Source organism: Tauraco erythrolophus, chromosome 15, assembly GCF_009769465.1.
Source record: "Tauraco erythrolophus isolate bTauEry1 chromosome 15, bTauEry1.pri, whole genome shotgun sequence".
Lineage (NCBI taxonomy): Eukaryota > Metazoa > Chordata > Aves > Musophagiformes > Musophagidae > Tauraco > Tauraco erythrolophus.
The window spans coordinates 1,101,536-1,119,185 of record NC_141479.1 but is presented as its reverse complement, the minus strand read 5'-3'; the positions used below and the strand labels follow the sequence as shown (position 1 = coordinate 1,119,185).

The following is a 17,650-nucleotide window of genomic DNA, read 5'->3' as shown; positions in this document are numbered from 1 at the left end:
GCCGCCCCCCCCCCCCCCCCCCCCTTCTCGGCGGCACCCCCGTCCCTCGGAGCAGGGTGAGAAAAACTCCCAAAACTTTTTTTTGGTTTTTTTTTTGTTTATTCACCTCAGAGAACACTGTACAAATATTAACAGGCGATTTTGTTTCCTTGCCCAAAAAAAAAAAAAAAAGTATAAAAATAATCTTTATATATGAATCAAAAGTTCATTGGCGGCTCGTAATTTTTCTTTTTTTTCTCTCGGTATCCTTTTCCGAAGGTCGTCTAACTGGCGGTGGACACAAACACTGAGAAGGTGGGCGAGGGCCTGGCAGTACACAGGGAGCTCGAGCGGCACCGGAGCCCGGCTAACGAGCAGGACCGAGGGGTTCCGTCAGCTTCCATGCGACGGGAAAAGGTTCGGGGACTGGCTGCATGCGGGCTGGAAGTTCAGCCCCCCACCAAACGGGGTTCCACGCCACGGCTGTCCTGCTGGCAACAGCTGCCTGCTGCCAAACTAGAGCGTCCCGTTGTTCCTCCCGAATTCTTCATGCTTTTCCCAAACAGGACGTCGGGGCTGCAGAGAGGAACGGCTCCTTCTGGAGGAGTCCCACAGAGAACAGGATGGCCCAAGGGGCCACCTCGGGGCTCCAAGATGCTCCTCTCACCTCTGCGGGCTCCAAGAATTGACTTTACATCCCTTACGGCTGGTGCTCCAGCTGGTTGCGTGGTCCACAGGCGGGGAGCAGCTAAGTGGAGAAGTTAAACATCAGCAGGATGGCTGCAAGCTACGTCCCTGCTCCGGCCAGCCACGCTCCTGGCCTGGCCCCCTCTTCGGCACTGTGCGGAGCAGGAAAGGCAGGACAGCCGCTACCACCGCGTCGGCAGGAAGATGTGCAAAACCAAAGATGCTCAAATACAGGATCTGACCCAAAAAAACAAAGCTGGGGGTCGCAAAATACAACACAAATCCATCAGGGAGTTTTTCCTCCGACTGCAATGCACCAGGGTCCAAGAGTGGCCCCACCGGATCGCTGTAACGCACCCAACACAGCCCTTCCGTTACAAAGCGATGCAGGAAGTCTTGCAGAAAAATGATGCAAAGCAAAGCAAGCTTCACACTAGGTAGCGACCTGCCCCAGGATCAGGAATTGGGAGCGTGGGTAAGGACACTAGAGGAGCAAATTCAAATATACAGAAAGCCTGATCCTGAGCAGATGCCAAGAGAGAAAAAGGGAAAGGGAAAAGGCAAAAAAAAAAAAAAAAAAGGCGCACTATTTCGACAACACCTACGTAACTTGTCACGGCAAAGTACTACGGAATTGTTACCGCTTGGTCGCCTTTTGGGCAGTTGAAGGCTCAAGTGCAATGGTTGGAGAAGACAGCTATCCGCAAACATGAGCAGGCTCTGATGTACCTGGCGTACCTTACAGGTACCAGCTGGAGCAGTCTTGTCCTTTCCAACATCTCTTCCATCAGGCAAAAACAAATAACAAAATCTGAAAACCCCATACTGGCACCTCTTCTTCAGCCCTGTAGAAAGAGCGCAGCTGCTGCAGAAGGAGCTGGAGCCCCTGGGCTCACGCGTCGGCAGACCGGAGAACCAGCGTTCCTGCTGACGCACAAACAGGGAAAGACACAGCTCCCAGGAATGCTCAGCTCCCGAGTCCCACTAGGAGGCACAGCTGGCTAAAAAAAAAGTGCTTTTTCTTGTAAAACATACTACCTTGGTCTGGAGTCACTGGAAGAAATGGACACTTTGGTGCCATATTTTTTTTTTTTTTTTCCTCGTTGTTATTCAGGAATAGAACCACTCCAGTCTGAACTGCTCACGTTGAAGAATCTAGCTAACTATCTCCGGGCTGGTGAACTGACCACGATATTAGGGCTCCTTGTAGCAGCTGGTACCTAGGAGGTGCAAAGTGCCTCTAGGAGTGCAGGAAAAAACAAGGCATGCAGATTTGAGGAAGCTCAGAGAGGCACGTGGGCAAACTCTATGGGTGAACTGGGAACACTCAAAACACAGACCCTCTGAAGTGAGGTCCAGGATCCAGTGGAGAGAGAGAGAGATGCAGCGGGGCAAGTTGCACTTGCAACAGAGGAAAAGGAGAAGCTACGGGGAGGCTCCCGGCCTGCAAGTCCACATCTCTTGGTTCTGAGTCCATGTGAGAGCATCTCTGAATGGCTCACTCATCGAGCTCCAGCACAAAAGGAATCCAAAAATAGACACTTTCCAAAGAGTTACAAAACGGTCTGCGTTTGCGAGGCTCACAGCCGCACTGAGAAGTCAGAGGTTGAGGACAGGCACGTCAAAGAGGTCACAGACACCTTCGCTCTCATCCAGGTTATAGATGTAGTCGTGATCTCCAGGTGGAGGGGAGAGACGGAGCAAGGGAGCGAACACTGGGGAAGAGAGAAGCCCACGGTTGGTTACGAAACTCAGCACTCCCACACCTTGCCAAGCTGCTGCGGAGACACGAGGAGGCCATCTCACAGCAACGGTCTTTGAGGTTGCTTCACATCAGCCTGGCGATGTGCAAGAGACAGGCTCTCCTGGTCCTCACACCTCTCTCAGGGACTGACAGGACAATGAGAACAGAGTCTGTGTCCAGAGCCCAGGAAAGATGAGGGCGAGTCTGCAGTCGGAAGACTGTCAGCTGGGTAAAGTCACACACGATGGTTTTCCTCCCCTGGAAAGGCCACATCATGAGGGAGAGACTCAAAGACTCACCTTCGGATGACATCAGCTCTTCCAGCAGCTCCGAGTTCATACATTCTGGGGAAGAGACAAGCATGGTTAAGCAACACACTCGGCTTTCCTGGTCTCTTCCCGTGCAGTATCCCACCCTTCCCGGCTCTTCTGTCCCTCAGCCTGGTTATCCCTTCTCTAGCTAAGGCTCAGTATGCAGCCTGCAGTGGCAAAAGGGCCTCGGGCTTCTTGCCACGGGCAAAGGGAAGCCTGTATCACGCAATTCAAGCTACATCAGAAAGTTCTGCAGGAGGTTTCCCCTTGCTTTAGCTCAACCACAGGCCAGCCTTCTTCATAGGACGGGCTGTGCCTCACCCCTGCACTGGCACACTGGCTGGTGCCCCAAACTCCTCCAAAGGAAATTCTTCAACATGCACCTGGAATTGAGCTGGTCAAGCCTGACATACTCACAGTCCTCAATTCCCCACCAACTTGGCTAGGAGAGGGGGGGGAAAAAAAATAAAAGCCAAACGAGCTGCTGCAGGAGCAGTAGAACTACTGAACCTCTGGTTTCCTCCAGACTTGTGTCCTTTGTCCCCTGCATTTGCTCCCCTTGGCCCCCAGCTATCCCATTTGCTCCCCTTGGCCCCCAGCTATCCCATTTGCTCCCCTTGGCCCCCAGCTATCCCGTGGCTAATCCAGCCGTATGCCCTGACGGATTCGCTGGCTGCCCGCTGCCAAAGCATGAAGAACATCTGAGCTCTGCATATCGTTCCTTAACGAGCCATTAACTCTGCTCTCCCCTCTACTGCCCACGCAAAACTGTAAAAACATTAATTATCTCGGAAACGTCATTCCGTCCTCCACCGTTGTTTCTTTTGGCTAGTAGGTTCAGGAGGCACTTGAAGGGTACACAAAGCACCCAGACGAAGCACGTGCAAGTCAATCTTTTTTCTTTAAGAAACTGAGCGTTTGGAAACAGCTTTCTGAACGCCTCTCTCGCTTTACCGAGATAGTGAATATCTAACTTAAACTGGGTGGGTTGATGAGATACTACCCACACTTCAAATAAGCTTTCCCAAAAGAAACTCGGATGAGCTCATCTTCAAGACACTTCTCCACAGCAGGCTATTTCCTAGAGGACAGGAACCTACCTGCCTAATCCAGTGCCATGAGATGACAGGATTTCAACACCAAACAATTAGCCAGGAATACCAGCTTCAATAATCAGCAACGAAATGCAGAGCCTGCATTCTTAGACTGTCTCAGGGCTGGTAACATCACAGGGTGTGTCTATGTGTGTGTTGAAATTCAGCTTTTTTTCAGGATACGGGTTTTAAACAAGCAGCTGTTCAGCACCCGTTTAAAAAAAAAAAAAAGAGAGGAAACCATGCAGAAAAAGTAATTCCAATACAAAACACTAAGAACTCCAGGCTCTTGCAGCCTTAAAGCAGCTGCCAGTGCCAGGGCAACACCGCTGCGGTCACGCCGGGATGAAAGAGGCTGCGTGGAGCAGCAAGGCCCGTTGCTCTGAGCTCTGCAGTGTTGCTTTTTTTACCGTCCTGAGCTTTGCCTCAGTAGCTGTGGACTCTGTTTGGCAGAACACGGCTTGCGTTCGCAATTCCATAGCAGATCCCGGTTAAAACCTGACTTTGCCACGTTGCCTTGTTCCTTCACTCTACCTTCATCCTCCAAATCGGCGAGATAAAACAAGATATGTTACTGTAGACAGCAGATACCTTTTTAACAGCGTCCACACAGTCAGTACAGTCAGTCTGGGTTAAGCCAGGTCTTCTACACGGGCTGGGGACTTGCAGCAGTTTATGTTTCAGATTGCAAAGTCACATTTACTCTTCAGATATACTCGGTCATTACCAAGACCTCATCCACTGTCTAAAGCAGTGGGTGCTAAGCAAGGAGGAAGGGTGCTGTCCAGGCCGACTGCAGAGCCCAGGGCGACTGCAGAGCCCAGGGCCCCCAGCACACGGAGCAGATGGTCACACACGTGCGTTTGGGACTGTGGGGTTTTTCAACACAGACAGCACTTTTGCAAAGCACAGAACTGGGGACTGTTGTTGTACGTATCCTGTCCCCGCCACAAAAGTGCCTGTGTGTACTCGGCCCTGCCTAGCTGCAGGGCTGGGAAGTATTACGCCAGCATTGAAGGGAAATAAATGTGCAGATAAAAAGTTTCCCAGTTTAGATCAAATTCCTTCACCTCTCCTGCTCTTCGTCCAGAGTCTGTCCCACCACTAGGCAGCGGCAGCCAGACATTCCTTGGGCAGAGGCAGAATCATGGAATGGTTTGGGTTGGAAGGGACCTCAAAGATCATCCAGTTCCAACCCCCCTGCCACGGGCAGGGACACCTTCCACTACACCAGGTTGCTCAAAGCCTCATCCAACCTGGCCTTGAACACTGCCAGGGATGGGGCAGCCACAGCGTCTCTGGGCAACCTGTGCCAGTGCCTCACCACCCTCAGAGTCAAAAATTTCTTTCTTATATCCAATCAAAATCTCCCCTCTTTCAGTTTAAATCCATTGCCCCGTGTCCTGTCACTGCACACCTTTTTACAAATTCCCTCTCCAGCTTTCCTGTAGGCCCCCTTTAAGTACTGGAAGGTGCTGGAAGGTCTCCTCAGAGCCTTCTCTTCTCCAGGCTGAACAGCCCCAACTCTATCAGTCTGTCAACTCCTAACACAACTAACAGCCTCCCCTCCCCTACTGCTCCAAAATGTCTAACACCACCAAGAACAGAGGAATATTTTGAAGAGTGAAGACTATCTTCCTAGATTATTTGCTTGGATTAGCTTCGGGCAGGCTACAGCTGAAACAAGACTAACGGGGATTTTTCTTGTGTGCAGACAAGTTGGAGAAGGAGCATGGGAAGCCGGAGCACAGATTAGCATTGGCTTGGGGAAGGGAAAGCCTTCAGCTACACACTGTAGGGTAAACCCTAACAGAGGTTGCTGGCAACACAAAGGCAGAAAAATACATACAGAAACCGGTAATTTTAAGAGTGCCTCACTACAAGTAGAGAGCCAGCAGCCACCAGCGACCACAAGCACCTTACAAAAAACCACATCCATAAAACAATCTAAAAAGAGAGTGAATAAAACAAACTGTCCCACTTCTGCAGGTAGAAGGGCAGAGAACAAAGCCATGGTCAGGGAGTGAACATACCTCTCGTTGGATCAAACATCTCTGACAGCTCTTTGGGAAGTTCCAGTACTGCAAATACAACAAACCAAATGGTTTGCATCGTTACACGAAGAGTCTGAAATGCCTTACAGCATAATCACCTACTGTCCTCCTTAGGCACTCCAATCATCCTATGCCAGCCAGAAATCCTGCTCCCGCACCCCATGTGACATATTTCTGCTGAAACGAGCAGCGATAAAGTACTGAAGCTCAACTACTTCCAAACAGACCTGTGGGAGCCCCGGGACATGAACACGTTATCGCAGTCAGCAGCTCTAGAGTAATTGCCTGTACATAAGCCTCACACGGCCTCAGCTTCTGGACACCACCTCGATTTAGCTTGTGTAGGACAAGGATGTGCCTTCAGTCAGCACAGGCCCACTGGGATATGGTAGCTACAGGCACATCGAAAGCCTAATTCCACAATCAAGACTAGTCCAAGATGAAGACAGACAGTTCATGCTTCTCTCAGACACAGCTAGCAGCAGAAGTGTGGGAAAAAAGCTACATTTGAGTAAGATCTCCTCTTCTAACCCTCTCACCTGGAGCGTTTCTGCAGTGAAGGTAGGCTTCAAAACCTGAAAGCAGCATGTCTTACCCAGAGGATGCTTTTCTCTCCTGGGGCCAGCCTGCCATTTCCTGGCATAAAGCTCCAATGTTCCTTTCTTAAAGCCCATTTCACCTCACCGAGCACATCAAGGAGCTCCCCAAATATACACTGAGAGATTGTTAAGACCATCAGATCGCTCAAGATAGATGAAGTGTATCTGAATAAAGGAGGAAAACAGAGACTAGAGCTCTCCTAATAAAGGAAGACACCCCACAAGTTACAAAGGTGCTCTCAGCGATGGCTGGAAGTTCTACAGCTTCACTCAGTCTCAAAAACTGGACCTAGCACTACGGAAAGGGAATAATGCTCCACGTAACAGCAGAGGCGTGCGCCGTGCGAGGGTGCCTTGCAGATTTTCTAGTACTGGTGTCGCGGAAAGCGTCAGGACAGCAGATCTGACACAGTTACCTTCTCACCAAGTTTCCCAGCACCCTCACAGGGAAATGCCTACTCATCCCTTGCAGAGCCTGGCTGACAGCAACGGCAGAACAGAGTTCAGCTCCTTTCTCCAGGGCCAGCAGCCTTTCCCTCGCTCCAAGCAGCAAGCTTTTGGAGCAACACGTGAAACACGAGTTCATACTCACTTCCTGTGGGATCAGGCTTGATGGGCTCAAAGGAGGTAGAGGGGCTGGGTAGGATGGAGCTGCTGTCCAGCGAGGCAGAGGACTGTAGCGGTTGGGTGTCTAAGCCGGCCGGCTGGCCGGCCGATGCGGACGCACTGCTGAGGGGGTCGAAGTCGCTGCTGCTCTTGGCCTCTGCTGCTGAGACACTGCATTCTGGAAAGAGCCACAGACACACAGAGGAATGTCATCTCCCACCAGCCCCAAAGCACGCAGCTGCAGCGCAGACCAGACCCTCATCAGCAATGCTGGCCACGCACAAGCAGCTGCACAGAATCACAGAACGGTTTGGGTTGGAAGGGACCTCAAAGACCATCCAGTTCCAACCCCCCTGCCATGGGCAGAGACACCTTCCACTACACCAGGTTGCTCAAAGCCTCATCCAACCTGGCCTTGAACACTGCCAGGGATGGGGCAGCCACAGCTTCTATGGGCAACCTGTGCCAGTGCCTCACCACCCTCATTGTAAAAAATTTCTTCCTTGGATCTCATCAAAATCTCCCCTCTTTCAGTTTAAAGCCATTGCCCCTTGTCTTGTCACTACACGCCCTTGTCCAAAGCCCCTCTGCAGCTTTCCTGTAGCCCCTTTAGGTACTGGAAGGCTGCTAGAAGGTCTCCCCGGAGCCTTTTCTTCTTCAGGCTGAACAATAGGAAGAAGGCTTCTTGCTTTCACCTAGTAAAAACTCCCAGGTCCTGCTGCAGCTGCAGTGGAGAGCAGTCTTGGTGGTGTCAGGCTGCACAGAAGGCAAGAACATGCTCTCACAGCAATTAACACAAGCCGGGTAGTAAGCTACACCAGGAGAAGCGTGGCCAGCACATTGAAGGAAGTTACTAATCTCCTGCTTGGGGTTGAGGCTGCGTTTGGAATACTGTGTCCAGCTTTGGCCATCCCCCAGTTCAAGAAAGATGTGGAGAAGATTCAGCTGAGGGCTACCACAATGGCCAGGGGTCTGTGGCACATGGCCTACAAGAAGGGGTGGAGGGAGCTGGGCTCGTTCAGTCAGGTAAAGAGAAGTCTAAGGGCAACCTTAGGGCTTGCAGCTACCTGAAAGGCAGTTACAAAAATTAAGAACTTCTCAGTGGTGCCAAACAACGTAACATGCACAACACGGACAAAAGGATCCGGATGTCAGGAAAAAGGAATTCACTGAAAGGGTGCTGCAGCCCTGGAAGCGCTCACCAAGGAAACCAAGGATCTCCACTGCTGGAAGCTTTTGAAATTTGGCTGGACAAAGCCACAACCAACCTAATCTAGTATTTCTGACGGTCTTTTTTCAAACTGAAAGTTGAACTTGAGATGCAAAAAGACCCTTTTACAAACTGATCAACGAATCTGTGTCATTAGTCTCTCCCCCACCGCTGCTCCGACAGCCTGGCACCACCCCCTCAAGCCAAGTGTCTTATTTCCATTAACTCACCCCGTCCCACTAATCAAGGCAAAAAAAAGGCTCACTGTGGCAAAGGCAGAGGTGCCCCCTTTGCCAGGAGCTGACAACGCTGCTCGACCAGCGGTGTCAGCCCCAGCCAGGCCAAGCATCCAGGCCAAGGAACGTACCCTCCTTTGTTGGCCACCATCCCCCTTCTGCCTCCCTCTCACCTGTGCTTGCGGCTTTCTGCGCCGGAGGGCTGTGGTCCTGCGTGCTGGTAGGCGTCGGAGTGGAGGGCTGGGTGCTGCTGGGAACGGATGCCTCCTGGAAGTGGGCGAGCGGTGGTATCTGCGGTTTCGAGGGTGCAACTGCCTGGCACTGGATGAGGTCTTCAGGGGGAGGGACGGGTAGTACGACAGGAGGAGAGCTCCAAGCGTCTTTGTTTACTAAGAGAACATCAATGGGACCACTTGTGCTCTTCAGATGGATCTGATACTTCTTCTGCCCATTTAGGCCCTGAGAAAAGTCAAAAGCAAAACACGACTACACATTAAATGCCCTTTCCAAACTGAACAGGAATTTCCAAGAGGGAAGACGTGCTGTCCACCTAGTTCACCATGGTTCCACAAACAATTCCCTCGACTTACAGGACTATCCTCTCGCCTGGTGCTCCTGCAATCACACACGTCCTTCCAAACAGCTTCCTGGCAATTATTCAATATCTGAAGCCTTCCTTGGGTTACCAGTTCCTCCAGTTCCATCAGATCCCTGACTGCCAACTGCCAGCCTGGTCAATCCAGCAACAACACATTCACAGCCCCACATCTCTCCCCCCTGCACTCTGCCTGTGCATTTATCACTCACCTCAGGGATGGGAACCTCTAAACGCGTCCCTGATGGGGCTCGAATCGCGAGGAGGGTGTCTCCTGTGAAAACAAACCAGTCAGCACCCAAGAGGGCACAAGCTGTTCTCAGGATGATTAAGCACTGGCAAAGAGCCCCTTCTCAACCCCTCTATCTCCTGCGTTCCCTTCCCACCTCAGCTGCTAGGCATATCACAGGGCTCCCAGCGTGCCAACTGCCCAGGGCACAAAGAACCTGTGAAGTTTCTCCCAAAGCAACCCTAAAGTTTCTTAGCAGCTCCGTTAACAGGATCAATCTTTCTCCCCCTCAGAAGGGCTGGCTTAAATCCACTCTTAAGAACATCCAAATCCTAAGGGAAGGATCCTTCATCCTGTTGTCACAAGCTTTTAGATGTGAATTATAGACAAAAGAGGGCACAAAGAGCAGCACTGCCAGCAGAGAGGTGGTGTCGAACCAGGCTCGGGAGCCAGGCTGCCAACAGCATGGCAACCTCTCGCTGGAGTACCAATACCCAAACCCAACACTCCCCAGTCTCTACTGGTAAGAGAGCTGCCTGGTGTGAGTCGTATCGCACCCTGCACCGAGCCCAGCACGCCTTGGGCCGGGAGCCAGGCTGATGGCATCTTCCCTTCCCAAGTTCTGCAGCTCCTTCAGACCTGTGCCCCTAACACCACGGTCACAGGCGAGCAGCTTCCATTCCATATCCGGGTCTGCATTTAACGAGAGACACGTGCACAGGGAAACAGCAGCGCTGTGAGCAGGAGATGTGCTCAGACTGAGCAGCTGGCAGCTTTCACTCTGAGTGTCTGAGCTTTGGTGTGGTTAGTAGGCACGCTTCATCAGTACTCGTGTTAAGCTTCACTTGGTAATTAACACAGAAGATGCCCAGAGCAATGAGAGAGAGTGGACAGCAGCAGCCATCCTTTAATTTCAGGCAGGCAATCAAAAATCAGAGGAACAAAAGGTACAGGGATTCAAAACACCACAGGATTTGTCAGTAAGATGGGATTCCTCTAACGAATCTGCACTTCAGAAGAATATTAAGAGATATTAAAACTGCACAATAAAGCTCAAAGACACAAGCTCGAGCTTTAGGATCTGTTAGTTTCAAACACAGGTGCTGCGTTTCTATCTCCCTTGGTAGCCACGTCCCAAACACTTTCACAAAACAGAGCACAGTGTGTTTCCACTTCCTTTTTGACTCTGCAAGTGTAAAACACACCACAGCAGCAGATGGGAAAATTCGTTTTTAGTGACTGAGAAAGTTAACTTATTCTTACTTCTTTTTTTTTATTATTTTTTTTAATTAATTCAAATAATGAATCCATGTTTGACAAGAGTCCAAGCACGGGAATCTTCAGGCCCTAATTCACTTTGAGAAAGCGAGTGGCATAGCAGTCAATCAGAAAAACCAGGAGCTGAAATTCAGCCTGCTTCACAGTTCAAGAACACAAGAGATCCAACCAAGAACCTCTGCGAGGCTTAAACGCTCAGGAGAGTGAAAAAAAAAAAAGTCATGTAAGGCATATTCATACAGGAAAACCAAACAGACAATGGAAAAACATGGATCAAGCCTCTGTTCTAGAAGGAATGCAGATCTGTCCTCAGCAAGATCTAACCTCTGCACCTTTTGGTGAGGTCCGACTTCAGATGCAAACCGGTTTACAAAAAAAACCAGGTGCAATAAAATGCAAAACACTCAATCAACCAAGCAATAAGCTGTCTGCTGGTCTCCAGTAAACTCTTCCAGACTGTTACGAGTCATCTGGCCCCAAGCACCGTCAACCTGAAAATACAACCCCTGGCCCCAAAAAGCACGAGGTTAAACCAGAAGAAACAGCAAAGTGAAGAGGGTGGTGATGCACTGAGTCACCAGCAGGAACCCGAGCTGTACGAGGTCTGGTGGACAAGGAAAGCTCACAAAGGCAAGGATGAAAAATAGAAGAGCTGATGAAGCGTAGGGTGAGAAGAGCGCTTGGAAGAGACAAGGAGAGAGCCAGGGAAGGGCGAGATTACGCGTGGCTGGGGGAGGGAGGTCAGGATAAGCAGCTTCCATCCCTGCTGCAAGCAAGCAGATGCAGGTTGCACAGGGTCAGGAGAAGTCAGGTGCCCACCGAAGCGGAGAGGAGCTGCGACTCCGCACCGGTGCAGCCGAGGAGAACAGCGTATGCACTGCAGGCTGCCGCACTGCACGCTGCCCACCGGGCATTTTTTAATTTTTTTTCGGTCCTACAGCTAGCATTAAAATTGGCAATAGAGAACCACCAGAGACCCCTGTGGGTTTTCTTCACTTTTGCCCCACAGAGCTGGAACATCTGGATTTTTCTGCAGGCCCCTCGGAGCTTTAGGAAGGCAGTACACAGCGGAGCAAGGCCACGGCAAGCGGTGCGTTCCCTTCTGCCCTGCTCTCTGCTACCTCCCTCTTGCATTCTTGTTGGCAGAGGGCATGATGCAGCTGAGGGATCACTTTTTTACACTATTTTCCTGCTTATACCCAGATTTCTACAATGCAAGAAAATTTGCTTCCTATTGTTAGAACAGTGTCCAACCAAGCCCTTAAAATCAAGGGCTTCTAACAGAACACATACACCCACACAGTGATGCCCAGCAGCCCTGTTCCTTCAAACACAAGTAAAAGAAACCATCTGCCCCCTCTGATGGTGACAAAAAGCTACAGCTCAGTGGTACACAAACCCAGGATGGCGTCAGAGCTTGCACTACGTTTAGCTTGATGCTGCTGGGCAGCCCGTGGCCCGCTGCCTCCTCTTTCCCGGAGAAAGGAGAGCAGCTGGGACAGACCGAGGGCTGCAGCATTACAGCTGTACGATGGAGCATGTTTCCTCACCTGTGAAGCACCTGCAGATATCTTCATGTGTCACATATGCTAATGTTTCCAAGGTTAAGGAGAAAGGCTGAAGCTTCCCGTGAAGACAAAGAACTCAAAGGGTAATTGGCATGTGTAGTGACAGGACAGCTTTAAACTGAAAGAGGGGAGATTTCGATGAGATCCAAGGAAGAAATTCTTCCCTCTGAGGGTGGTGAGGCACTGGCACAGGTTGCCCAGAGAAGCTGTGGCTGCCCCATCCCTGGCAGTGTTCAAGGCCAGGTTGGATGGGGCTTTGAGCAACCTGGTCTAGCGGAAGGTGTCCCTGCCCATGGCAGGGTGGTTGGAACTGGATGATCTTTGAGGTCCCTTCCAACCCAAACCATTCTGTGAGTCTACAATTTCCTTCCTGAGCACAACAAATGCCGTTCCCAGGCGCTCTCCATGCCACGCTCTGGAGAGGTCTACATGCGACATACTCGTCAGAGCTGACATCCTAAGACAGGCAGGCCACAAGAGCAGCTCTGCACACGAGAAAGTGGCACCGGCAGCTCAGAGGGAAGCACTTTTCTCATCATGACAAATATTACAGTGCTTTTTAGAGAAAGATGGTTCCCAGGCTGGACAGAGTTACCCTAATTTCAAAGGCATTTTGAAATTTTAACTGCCTCTTGACCCTGTCAGCATAGATCCTCCAGCAACATCAGGTCACCACCAGCCCTTTGCCCTCAGCAGGGCAGCGTCAACCCAGCCCTCAGGTCTCTGCTTTCCAGCCCAGCAAGTGAGTGTGGAGACAGAGTAACCAGTTCACACAAAGGATATCGACTGTTCTGCACATCTTCTGTAACGTTTTTGATGCTCTGCTGAACCCACATCTTCTGCTGCTCCAGCTCCTGTTCCCGCTGCTCCAGGTCCTCTATGTCTGCCTTCAGCTCGATAAGTTTGTGAGCTATTTCACGTGTGTTGCAGCCAGGACCCACCCCTCTGGGCAAAGGAAAAAGGAGTGACATGCATCAGTCTCTGGTGGAACCCAGACCACCTCCCATCTCTCAGAGAGGTTGCCGCCTCCCTTACTGCCACACTGTCATATGTCAAGGCCAGATCGTCCCAAAAGCCTCATCTGCACCCACTCTAGCTCTCCGCCTTCCAGCACAGCAAAGTTTCGTACATCTTCGACATTCAGCTCCAGAATCCCCAACACAAGAAGGACATGGAGCTGCTGGAGCAGGTCCAGAGGAGGTCACGAAGATGACGCGAGGGCTGGAGCACCTCTGCTATGGAGACAGGCTGAGAGAGTTGGGGCTGTTCAGCCTGGAGAAGAGAAGACTCCGGGGAGACCTTCCAGCACCTTCCAGTACCTAAAGGGGCTACAGGAAAGCTGGAGAGGGGCTTTGGACAAGGGTGTGTAGTGACAGGACAAAGGGCAATGGCTTTAAACTGAAAGAGGGGAGATTTTGATGAGATCCAAGGCAGAAATTCTTCCCTCTGATGGTGGTGAGGCACTGGCACAGGTTGCCCAGAGAAGCTGTGGCTGCCCCATCCCTGGCAGTGTTCAAGGCCAGGTTGGATGGGGCTTTGAGCAACCTGGTGTAGTGGAAGGTGTCCCTGCCCATGGCAGGGGGGTTGGAACTGGATGGTCTTTGAGGTCCCTTCCAACCCAAACCATTCCATGATTCTATGATCTTCCGACACCCCGCAGACTGGCAGAGCTCTCCCCCAGCTCCAGCGCCAAGACAGGCATCTTTTCTAGCCCAAGGCACTGCAAATACTTAGTTTGTACCAAAACAACAGCTCTGCTGTAGAAGAAACACACTGTAGGTACTTCAGCTTTCCTCTTTACTACCATCATAGCCCAGCTGAGGGAAGTACCAGCATGCACAGACCACAGAGGAGCCTTACTCTGAGCAGGGCATTTTGACCCCAGTGTCACTTAGACCTGGACTGGAAGGGACCTATGAACAATTTAGACCTTCTCTCTCACTCACTTCCACTGGATACTGTTCTTGGATTTCTTCTCAATCAACCCGATGCCTTCCAGGACATTTGTGATATCGTAGATCCGTCGCTTCTGTCGCACAGCCAAGGTATCTGCAGCCTGCAAAAAGGTTAGACACTTAACTCCAAACTCTCACGTCACATTTCACTCCTTCCCGCCTGTCAGATTAATTCCTGACCAAGCACTCTGCTCGCCCTCTCATACCTCTCCTGTCCCAGCGCCTCAGATTACAAAGCCACGTTCTCAATGTCATTCCGACCACGAGAAGAAGCCCCTGCTCCTTTGCTCCTTTTCTTACCCAGCCACCTCCCCATCGAGCAGAAACCAAATTCCAGCCACCTCGCTCACGGAGGGTCCAAAAATCCCCACTCCTCAGCAGCAAAGCAGTGTTAGAAGACACTGGTCTGGCAGCCTAAAAATTCAGTGCCCCTTCAGGGCCAAAGAGATGGGAAGGGGAACGCAGAGAGCTGTCTGTCAACTGACAACCGTGTGGCGACGCTGACATTCAAAAGGTCTTTTCCAAATCTGATCCGATGCCGCCGGATAAGGAATCGCCACCTTTTCGAGAGGCAGATTCCTCCGTTTGAAAGACACGACGCCAGGAGGAGAGGCTGTAAGGGAGGAGCTCCTGAGCAGCCCCAGCACTTCACACAATCCCAGAATGCCAGGGATTGGAAGGGACCTCAAAGCATCATCTAGTCCAATCCCCCTGCTGGAGCAGGACCACCTACATCAGATCACACAAGAATGCGGCCAGGTGGGTTTGGAACATCTCCAGAGAAGGAGACTCCACAACCTCTCTGGGCAGCCTGTTCCAGTGTTCTGTTCCCCTTACTGGGAAGAAGTTCTTCCTCATGTTTAAGTGGAACCTCCTATGTTCCAGCTTATATCCATTTCCCCTTCTCCTACCATTGGATGTCAGTGAGAAGAGCCTGGCTCCATCCTCATGACAGTCACCCTTTCCATATTTAGAAACATTAATGAGGTCCCCCCTCAGTCTCCTCTTCTCCAAGCTAAAGAGACCCAGCTCCCTCAGCCTTTCCTCAGAAGGGAGATGCTCCACTCCCTCCATCATCGTCGTGGCCCTGCACTGGACTGACTTCCCTGCCCTGCTCCCACAACTCCCCTCCCCTCAGGTTTCGGGACACACCAGATACACCTGTTTCCACCACCACGTGGCAACCTGGCACCGGCAAGAGTTATGGGCGCTGTGTCGGCACGCCAGCACAGCCAGGACCAACAGTGTCAGCTCCCTCTCACCTGCCAGTAACGGATCGGGGCTTCGGAGACCCTACACCGCACAACTGATCAAATCACACTAACGAACACGAATGCACTGAACAGGAGCTTTAGGCAGGAAAGCACTGCCCAAATCCAGAGACAGCAACGTGGCAGAGGAGAGGATGGAGGCCCACAGCCAGGAGACTCCTCCAGTTCTTGCACCTTCAGAGCTTTCTGGCACTTTGCTGCCTGCAGAGCGTCAGAACGCGCTCGCACACCCACCCACCTGGGAGATACCTGTACAAACAGCGGCAAAAGAATGTCACCTATAGAAAAGGGTGAGGTTTAAGGACCATACACGCCACAAAGACAGAGTTACTTCCTCTAGGTGAACATTTTCAAAGCGCAGAAGCAGGGCACGTTCATAGGGCACTTCTCCCAGGCCTAAAGGCATCAGGGACAACCTTTGGCAGAGATGAAGGTGGCCACACCATGCTGCATGCCAGGGGCCCAAGGTGGAGCAGGGAGGAACGGTCTCTAGAGGTATCTGTTCCTATGGGTCTCGGAGGCTTTATAGGGCTGGATCATTATGGTGCCAGTGATCAGGAAGCACTTGGTGTGGGCTAAGAAGGTGGAAGAGGAGAAGAGAAGGCTCCAGGGTGATCTTATTGCAGCCTTCCAGTACTTAAAGGGGCTACAGGAAAGCTGAAGAGGGGCTTTTTACAAGGGCACGTAGTGACAGGACATGGGGCAATGGCTTTAAACTGAAAGAGGGGAGATTTAGATTAGATCTAAGGAAGAAATTTTTCACTCAGAGGGTGGTGAGGCACTGGCACAGGTTGCCCAGAGAAGCTGTGGCTGCCCCATCCCTGGCAGTGTTCAAGGCCAGGCTGGATGAGGCTTTGAGCAACCTGGTGTAGTGGAAGGTGTCCCTGCCCATGGCAGGGGGTTGGAACTGGATGATCTTTGAGGTCCCTTCCCACCCAAACCATTCCATGGTTCTGCGATTCTAAGACAGCCAAACGGGGTTCCAGCTGAAACACGCAGCCGCCTGGCACGGCCCGCTGCCTCCTGTGCCCGGGGGCGAGCGGAGCCGCCGGGACGGGGCGACGCGGCGGGCAGAGCTGCTCGGGAGGAGGCAGCGGGAGGGCGGGCGAGGGCGGCCGGCGCACAGCCCCCGCCGCACGCCCCGGCGGCTCCACCGCCCCCCGGCCCCTCCGCCGGCCCGTATCGCATCTCCCCCGGAGCGCCGGGCCCGCGGCAGCTCCGCTCCCCCCGCGCCGAGCCCCCCGCCGGCAGCCCCCGCACCAGCTTGAGGTCGAGCACGCCGTCCTTGGCCTCCTGCAGCAGCGACACGAACTTGGTGGTCAGCAGCCCCAGGCTCTTCTCGTGCCGGCTCGGCGCCCCCGCAGCCCCGCTCCCACCCCCGGGGGGCTGCGGCCCGCACTCCGCCATCTGCCCGCCGCCGGCTCCGGCCCCGGCCCCGCCGCGCTTCCGCTTCCGGCCCGCGGGGCACGGCGGGAGCTTACGGGGCGGGGCGGCCCCCGGTGGCACCGGGACCGGCACCAGGACCGGCACCGGCACCGGGGATGGGTGGGCAGGCGGGCGCCCCCTCGGGCCGCGTCTGCCTCGGGGGGGGGGGGGCGGCCGCCCCCCGCCGCCCCCCGCCGCCCCCCGGTACCGACGCCGCGCTTCGTGCCGTGTCTGCCCGGCGCACCGCCCGGGTGAAACGGGTGGCTCGGTGCTGCCCGTCACCCCCGTCTGCTCTCAGACACCCTGCGCTGGGGCCGAACCCTCCGGCCCGTGCCCGGCGAAGGCGGACTGTGGCTCCGGGACCGGCCCCCGCGTCCCCGTGCGCTCCCCTTCGGGTCACGCTGTCCCGGGCAAACCCTTTCCCGGCGGCTCCGTCCCCAGCCGCGCTCCCGCTGCGGGGGTGGGTGGTTCGGTGTCCGTCAGGGCACCCCAACACCCGCCTGTGCCCCCCGAGCCAGGCGGGCTGCGAGCGGGGCAGTGCTGGGGGGCACCCGCGGGGTGATGTGTGCCCAGGGGGACCCGTGCGGTGCCCAGGGGGGCCCGCGGGGTGCCCAGGGGGGCCCGTGGGGTGCTGTGTGCCCCGAGTGACCCGACGGGGCCCGTGCGGTGCCCAGGGAGACCCGCGGGGTGCCCAGGGGGGGCCGCGGGGTGCCCACGGGACCCGCGGGGTGCCCGGGGGGCCCGCAGGGTGCTGTGTGCCCCGAGTGACCCGCGGGGTGCCCAGGGGGGGCCGTGCGGTGCCCAGGGAG

The 17,650-nt window shown here is 53.5% G+C and overlaps 1 protein-coding gene across 2 annotated transcripts; it reads right to left on the bottom strand.

Annotated features, from left to right (window-relative positions):
• Window positions 1-221: 221 nt before the first annotated feature.
• On the bottom strand, window positions 222-16,835 carry E2F4 (E2F transcription factor 4). 2 transcript variants are annotated; one of them, XM_086620888.1, is made up of 10 exons: window positions 16,677-16,835; window positions 14,137-14,246; window positions 12,974-13,135; window positions 12,173-12,216; window positions 9,328-9,389; window positions 8,700-8,979; window positions 7,061-7,252; window positions 5,849-5,896; window positions 2,710-2,754; window positions 222-2,381 (listed from the first exon to the last, which is right to left on the bottom strand). In XM_086620888.1, exons 1-10 carry the CDS (start codon window positions 16,821-16,823, stop codon window positions 2,266-2,268), a joined length of 1,206 nt encoding a protein of 401 aa, XP_086477014.1. In that variant the 5' UTR covers window positions 16,824-16,835; the 3' UTR covers window positions 222-2,265. The 2 variants fall into 2 exon arrangements, with proteins under 2 accessions (XP_086477014.1, XP_086477013.1); XM_086620887.1 differs by having other exon boundaries at window positions 8,694-8,979; window positions 16,677-16,823.
• Between the last annotated feature and the right edge of the window lie 815 nt (window positions 16,836-17,650).

Coding starts and splice junctions, on each gene's coding strand:
- E2F4 (XM_086620887.1), bottom strand. CDS start 16,823: ATGGCGGAGTGCGGGCCGCAGCCCCCCGGGGGTGGGAGCGGGGCTGCG. Junction 8,980..9,327: donor TAGAGGTTCCCATCCCTGAG/GTGAGTGATAAA, acceptor GACTTTTCTCAG/GGCCTAAATGGGCAGAAGAA. Junction 5,897..7,060: donor CAAGCCTGATCCCACAGGAA/GTGAGTATGAAC, acceptor TTGTATTTGCAG/TACTGGAACTTCCCAAAGAG.